Source organism: Nicotiana tabacum, chromosome 19 (assembly GCF_000715075.1).
Source record: "Nicotiana tabacum cultivar K326 chromosome 19, ASM71507v2, whole genome shotgun sequence".
NCBI lineage: Eukaryota > Viridiplantae > Streptophyta > Magnoliopsida > Solanales > Solanaceae > Nicotiana > Nicotiana tabacum.
In genome coordinates, this window is record NC_134098.1 from 107,497,585 (window position 1) to 107,506,146 (window position 8,562).

The following is an 8,562-nucleotide window of genomic DNA, read 5'->3' on the forward strand; positions in this document are numbered from 1 at the left end:
CGTCTTTTCTATCCTTTTACAACCAAGAACAAGACTGGGAAGCTTATCTTAAAAAAAAGTCTAAAAATCGATAATAATTTGCTCATAGAGAAGTGGAAAAATCAACACGAAAAATCAAAAATTGTATTTACCAATACAAAATTTTGGAGACCGATCCGTTATTAATAGAATTCAACCACCAAAACCTAAACCTAAACCTAAACAAAGGTCAAATAAGTATTCTTTATATGGTTTACTCAAGTCTGATAAATATAAGGTTAAGACAATGAGATAAAATTTATGTAGGGCACTGCCACTATATGACAGAAGTTAAAACTTTTTTTATCCAAAATATGTATAGACGGATGGATAAAGACAAGTTTCGATAATTAATTGTGGTCATGTAGAAGAGTAATTGTTGCATGAAGGAGTATAATGGTGCATGGAGGAGTGAAATTGACTACTAGGAAGTGTAATGGTTGTATGAAGGAGTGGAAGCGGCTACTGGAAAGTGTAATGGACGCATGGAGGAGTAAAAGTGGTTGCTCGGAAGTATAATGTCCATATGGAGGAGTGGAGGTGGCTACTGAGAAGTGTAATGGTTGCATAGGGTCTTTGAATCATTATATTATGTCTTTGAATCAATTTTTTTACTTAAATGATCGTTTGATGCCAGTTAACAAAATAGTCAAATTGTCTTCAAAAGTGCAATTGTTCATTTGATGCCTAATGCAATGAAAGAAATAAGAGCAGCATTTGTAAAGATTAATTAAGTTCTCTAAATGTGGTCAATGTTTTTCCAAATAAAGATAGCACAATGAACTTATGGCACCAACTTTGGACAGTAGGAAAATATATTGTCAAGAAATATGTAAAAAACTTAAAAATAGTTGAGAATAGAAGAAGTACTTATGCAGCAAACTTTTCAATTAAGATCCAACAATATAGACACAATATTCAGTTCATAAGGGGAAATATAGTTTTATTAATAATCAAACTAAATAATTTTCTGATATCTTCAACCTTACAAACATTCCAGCTAAAAACACAGATGAAATAACACTTGTTCCATTATCACCTTCAACCCCTACACCACTTTCATCTACAAACGAACTTGAAGATGGTTCTTCACTGTCAGTATTTGCTTCTTGGAATTCATTGAATGCTGTTATGGGTTCATCATAAGATTTGTAAGGCTGGAAGATGCTTCCTTTGAAACCTATAACTATAGGAGCACACTCACACCAAAAGTTGTATAATCTGGGCTTTTTACCACGAAATACCACATGCACCTTCGATGCCGATATATTATCAGCTTGAGAACTTTTTCTGAACTAATTGAATGCTGCTATGACTTCATCATACGATTTGAAAATCTTGAAGATGCTACCCTTGACATCAGTAATCATAGGATCACACTGACGCCAAGAGTTGTATAATCCATGCCTCTTACCACGAAATACAACATAGACTCTCGAAGCATTATTCCTTTTCTTGTCCCCGATTTCTTAATCTAACCCTTAACTCTAAAAGAAAGATAAAAGATGAAGAAGGAGAAAATAAAGATAGGAAAATGGTGGCCGAAAAAGCTTCTTAGGTGAAGCACTATATATTTAAGAGTTTAGGGTTAGAAAGTGATCAATGCAAGATGAGTGTAGTAGTTGAAATGTATACAGAGTCTTCTCGAAGCTTTCTAAGTCTTGTAAGGCTCCTCTATCTATATATAGAGAGGTCGTATTTTCTCTAGTATACTATGTGTATATTTCAATATATTTTGTTTAGTATAATATGTGTATATGTGCATTGAGTACTTTATGGAAAATGATGTAGCCATGCATGTGTATGTGAAAGAAGCCTAGGGAATGTAATACAATTAAAATAATGAGAAAGAGTTGTATGAAAAAATTAAATTAAAATAAAAAATTGCTAAAGGGTATAGATGGAAAACAAAAATGCATAATTATCCATTATGCCCTCAAAAGCCATGCGAAGTTACCATAATACCCCTATTCTAGACATTTGGGCCATTATTAGTGTGGCCAAATATATTTTCTGTTTAATTTTTACCATACAAATATCACGACTCTACAAAACCGTTGTCCCTTAAACTTTTATGACCATACGTTTCAAAAAGTTTCTTAAAAAAAAGGTGAACAATTTCCTCAACAGTCAGCATCAACTCTCACTGTGTTTTAATCAGAGCGCAAATGGCACGAGGATAACGTTGAACTTAAATTAAAGGTTTAAGTACACCAACCACTCACTTTTAAATGCTGATTTAACACGTTTATTCCAGTTCAGATAGGCATGAGGATTTAAGAGGTAAGTTTATATTATCACTGCTCATCATTCTTTTATATGACTCTTGATGACTTTTTTAGTATATTAAAATTTTCAACTATATACTTATGATCTAAGCTCCAGATAACAAGTGCAAATGCAAAACTGTTGATTATGTTTATTTGCCTTGAAGAGCAATAAACAGATCGGAAAAGGGCCACAATGCCCATAGCCAATTAAAATTGGTATAAAAATGTTCTCCGACTATATATTGAGCCAAAAATATTGCTGCTACTTTTTTGTGCCAAAAGAAATGCCCTAAAAACTAACAAACCATTTAAGACAAAATAGAAAAAGGCCAAAACTGTCCCTGATCTATCTGATTTGGTTTAAAAAGCCCTCTGTTAACTACCTATCAAATATGACTCACCGGTCTATAAAGATTCAACTACCCATAAGATCCACATTAAAACTTAATAATAAAATTCGACATCTGGTGTCTTTCTTTCTTTTCCAATGAGTTTTATCATTCTTTTGGTATATTCTTATTATGAAATTTAATTTATGGTTATTATGTCTGATGAACTCTAGAACTATTTAAATTCACTAGACTGGCTCACCTACGGTTCCAAAATTGCATACTTATCCAATAATTATAATTCAAAACAAGAGAACTATCAAATTTAACTACAGTGCAGAGGCTAAATTTGATGCTAAGAACTGAAAAATTCACTAAAGTTTAATGCTGAAAATATTAAACACACCTCAAGCGCGCAGATAATGTAAGAAGTTAATATGTACTCTGCACACAAAAAATGCAACCAAACAGTACAACATACCTAGCATGTCTATTGTACCTAGTTTAAAATAAATACAAAATAACTTTTTTGGACATATAATTTTCCAAAAAGAAGATAAAACTCATTGGAAAAGACGGAAGGAGATTAGATATGGATTTTAGTATTAAATTTGGATTTGGATCTTTGGAGATGGGCATTCATATATATATATATATATATATATATATATGGTTAATTAACGAAGGGCATTTTTAAATTCAATATACCAGGGCAATTTTGGCCTTTTCCAATTTTATTTAAATGGTCAGTTAGTGTTTAAGGGTATTTTTAAGGCAAAAGAAAACTGCGGGGTATTTAACTCAATAGGTGGACTAAGGGTATATAGTCCAATAGGTCAGGGTAGTTTAGGCCCTTTTCCCTAAATAAAATAGGTAGCTTATAGATAGCTGTCAATTTGGTAGTAACTATTTCCTTTCTTCATGTGAGTGAAGTCAGTAATCCAATTTACCCCTTTAAACATTTCACTAAAAGTAGTCTAAATTACTGTGTCTAGACTTCCAAAACTAGATTATCAAGACAGTTGTGTGCTTTCAATGATGAAAGCTTCGTCGTACGGTTGAAATCTATCTGTGCACCCAATAAAGCTTTGGTTCTTCTCTATATAATTGGAGCCTTTTATCAGCAATATTTGCTTCGTAGATAAATAAGTCAACATCACTTAATATTTGTTCTAAGATATGGAGCGTGGTGAAAACAATATGGTTGTCATGAAACCTATACGAACAACAAAGAAATTAGATGAAAATGGAGGAGAAGAAGAAGCATTACTTATGAGTCCAACCTCTCGAATGTTTCATGAACCAAACTACAATCTTTACATCTTAGCAATCATGGGTTGGAAAGTACCAATTAATGTTGATGCCATGAAAGCTGAAATTCAAGGCAAGTTGCTTAAACATCCGCGGTTTTCGAGTTTGCAGGTAATTAACTCAATGGTGCATTGGAATACCTATTAATTAGTTAGAATTAATAATAAGGTACATACATATAGAAAAGATGTTTGAGACATATTGGGTCATCATTAATTTATAAGTAACTTGGCATTGTCTTAGCCAGCTTACAGCTTATGGAGGAAAATATTCCATATCTCATGTACGTAGTTTTGGGTATATGGCACTTAATTTAGATAAAATTGTATGTATAACAGCTTTTACACTATAAATTAATTATAGTACGTAGCAAGTTAATAAAAAATTAGACTAACTCACATTTCATATAAAGACAATTTCTCGTAATTATGTTTAATACCACAGTAGTGTAAAGTCTATACAAGTTTTGAATAAAATCTGATGCTTTTAGTTTGTGTTGTAACATCAACAGGTTATTGATGAGAGTGATGACAGCCGAAAGATGAAATGGGTTCCCACGACAGTCAATATAGATGATCATGTTACAGTCCCTGACCTTATTAAATCAAACCCCAATAATATGGATACGGACAAGTTGGTAGAAGAGTATATATCAAACCTAAGCACGGCCAATATTGACATGTCGAAACCTCTATGGGATCTTCACATCCTTAACGCGAAAACCTCCCATGCCGAGGCTACTTGTATTTTCCGTCTTCATCATTCTCTTGGCGATGGAGTTTCCCTTGTTTCGCTTTTACTCTCTTGTTTTCGGAAAAGTTCGGATCCTACTTCTTTGCCCACACTCCTGGTTTCTTCTTCTTCATCTTCGGCAAATCAAATTTATCAAACAACAGAACAAGTATTCGGTCTTTGATGTGGCAGTACCTCGTAAAGTTGTGGTCGTGCATCCGACTTTTGTTCAATACAGTTGTTGATGTTTTGTTGTTTGTAGCGACTGCTCTCTTCTTGAAAGACTCTCAGTCACCTTTCACAGTTGCACAAGGATTTAAGTCGTCTACTCGTCGGAGATTTATCTATCGGACTGTTAGCTTGAACGACATTAAATTCATAAAGAATTTAACGAACTCTGTAAGTATAGTATATTATAAACCTAAAATCCAAGGTTGGACAGCATTAATCCCTTTTCATGGATTTAATCTCGTCAGAGAAACTTTATTTTATTTCGTAATTGCTTTTAATATTCTCTTTTTATTGATTTCTTAAACTAGGAAAGCACATCCGATTGAACAAATAGAGTTCTTGTCCTACATGCCGTAATAAGCTAAACCAGATTTTTAGCTTGTCGAGGCGTGAGGGTATACAAGATTCATAAAAAGATTGAAATTAAACTAGGATAATGTCATTTCTTGTTAGCTCCTTAGCTTGAAAGAGATTTAAACTATATGCAATGTTAATTAGCAACTATATTAGAGGTCCAGCTCAGATCATGACACTTCCTTATATCATCTTTTTGCGTATTAAATTTGATCGACAAACTTACTAGTGCTAGACCCAAACCCACTTAATTACTAATCGAATTGTAACCATAGACAGAGATATTTGCTTGCATGAAATCTTGTGTACAGGTTCTTTTGTGGACGCTGACCTTAGGCTATACCCTGCTCAGATGTAACTTTCTGATATGTTATGAAAGCCCAGAACATACTGGGAACCTTATTTAAAACAAAAAGTAGTAATAACTTAGTATTGCAAACATTCTACATATCTGATGAAAAATATTTTCTGATAACTAAACACTAGCAAATCTTGACCTTCTAACGAAAAAGTATTTTCCAACAAGAAAATGAATTTCGTATTATTATAAACACACTTGTCTAGTAGAATTTTCCTTCAGATGGGCTGGATTTGTGTGTATTTCTCTATCTTTTCACCTGTTTATGCTAATTTGAACTTTTTTTCACTGTTGTTGCCTTTATCTCTGACCTAAGCTCTTCTTTATTTTTGCTATTGTGAATTTAGACTGTTAATGACGTTATTATGGGGATAACACAAGCAGCTCTGTCTCGTTATATCCACCGAAGATACGGTATTTAAACTTCTCATCGTGTACTTGTAAAGAATTTTGATACGCAATTTTTACATGGAAGTACCACAATAACATACTGTTAAGGGCGTATAGGTATTTCATCACAAACATCAACCAAGGAAACAAGTGAATAAATAGAAATAGAATTTTTTTGCCCTCATAATCTATGAATTAATCATGTTAGGTGCAACTCATATGGTTCCTTTTGCAAAGGAATTACTCTTTTTTTTTCTTTTGGCTAATGAATTAAAATAGAAAGTCATATTTTTTTGGGGGGAGGGGGATATAAAAGTCATATATCTGTGGTTGTGTGTAACAATGACATAAAGACCATGCTGCCTAACTTTTATTGTGTTTATTCTTAACATGACCATATCTAGAAATTGAAGGGAAGAGGAAGTTTTCACCACAAAAAATGAGATGCAGAGCCAGTGTTGTAGTGAATCTGAGACCAGCTTTAGGAGTCCAAGTGAGTATTTCTTCATCTACCGCATGTAAAACCGAAAATCATCCAAGGTTACTTATAGCTAGTATTCACAAGATATTGATGCAATAATATTTTGCTTAAAGATTGATAACTGTGTTACTACTATGGCAAACATATGTGCCTAATTATCAATTGATTTCACATGATTGTTATGGCAGGCTATAGCTGAAATGATTGAGAAGAATGCTGTAGTGATACAAGGAAATTGTTTTGGCTTTTACATAATTCCCTTATCTATATCCCAATTAGATAATCCTCTCGACTATGTTCGCAAAGCTAAGACAACAATGGATCGAACGAAGCATTCGCTTGGGTCTCTATGCACCTTTTATCTCTCACAACTCATAATCAAGTTATTTGGATTTAAGGTAGTACTCCATTCTTTTTCTTTACATCTTAAAAAGAATTATGAGAAAATGACATTGTATAGCCGCCCTCAAAATATAGCCGAAAAATATATATATTTTTTGTGTATATATACATTCTGTATGTTATATACAAAAATTATATACTTTTCGGCTACCGAATGTAAATAGTTTCTGGCGCGAGCTAAGAGTGAAAAAAGCCCTAAAATTATCAATCAAAATAGAGATGTTTTTTAATTGTCGTTGAAACTTGAAATCTAGACCTAACTCGTTTTTTGCTTAATTATTGCTTCGCACATAGGGTGCGACAACTCTTGCTGCAAGAGTTCTATCTCATACGACAATATTCTTTTCAAACGTAGCCGGTCCGCTAGAAGAAGTTTCTTGCTCAGGCCACCCATTGACATTCATTGCTCCAACATGTTATGGACAACCCACTGTAAGTTTCTTCAATTAATCAAGCAACTGTTTTTCAATCACAAACTAGTTGAGATCAGTTATATAATTGAAAAACAAAACTACTCAAGTCAACATTCGCTAAATTCAAATGCATATTGTATTATAGGGGATAATGGTTCATGGGTGTAGTTATGCCAAGAAGTTAACATTTGCAGTAGCAGTTGATGAAGGAATAATTCCAGATCCGAACCAACTTGGAGATGATTTTGTCGAATCATTCAGGCTTATCAAAGAGGATGCCCTCTCAAAATTCAGAACCAAAGTTGGCTAGCTTACACATTTAAGAACTCAATGAATCTTAAGATTTAGTCCTTATTTGATGATTCATGCATTTATCATATGTATCCCTTATTGCTCAAATTATTATATTTGGTTGTTGTTGTTGTGACGTTGATAAGCTTTGTACTTGTATACCAATATTATTGTCAATAAGATTTTTCCTTATATAGGATATAAAGAAAATATTATATTTTGTTAATGTTGTTGTGACGTTGATAAGCATTGTACTTGTGTACCAATATTATTGTCAATAAAATTCTGTTTTTAGGAACTATTTTTTCATGTTATGTTATAATATATGTTCTCTAGAACACTACTTCACTATAGCATCCAAAAAGTATCGCAACAAACAAGACTGTTATAACTGTATAAGATTAAAAACTAAGAATCGTAACATTTGAGTCTATAAAACCACAAGATCAAACTAAGGATATGTTCTCTTGTTAAATATTTTTTATTCATAGAAAAGGCCTCTTTCTGCCCACAGAGGTGGATCTAGAATTTGAAATTTATAGGAACTATATAGTAATTTTAAATTAATATATAATAATAATTGGGTTCACAATTATATATTTATAGATATTTAGTAAATATTTTAATACAAATACATGATCTACACAAAAATTACTGGATTTCCGAAAATCTATTTACTATACTCTAGATCCGCCATTGTCAACACATCATTCTTGATAAATTGTAGAGATTGTTCAAGGTCGTCCATCAATTGATATGGATCAGGAATTATGCTTCCGTCTACTGATAGAATTTTTGAATCAAAAGGAAAATGAATTTTTACCTTCCTATACACTATTTGAAACTTTATTACCCCCTACTCAAGTTTCAATTTAATTACATAGGCATATACAATTTATCAATTCTATACACTTTAGGAATTAAATAAGTATCCCTTTTATATTAGGAATTGAATAAGAAATCAATTATTTTCCATCCTTAT

At 32.6% G+C, this 8,562-nt stretch overlaps 1 protein-coding gene across 1 annotated transcript; it reads left to right on the forward strand.

Moving 5' to 3' along the window:
- The first annotated feature begins 3,746 nt into the window (after positions 1-3,746).
- On the forward strand, positions 3,747-7,879 carry LOC107785268 (wax ester synthase/diacylglycerol acyltransferase 11). Its single transcript, XM_016606531.2, is given in 8 exon segments — positions 3,747-4,039; positions 4,440-4,790; positions 4,793-5,059; positions 5,951-6,017; positions 6,398-6,486; positions 6,663-6,872; positions 7,171-7,308; positions 7,435-7,879. Coding segments are annotated over 8 exon segments (1,530 nt in total). The 5' UTR covers positions 3,747-3,796; the 3' UTR covers positions 7,600-7,879.
- Positions 7,880-8,562: the final 683 nt, after the last annotated feature.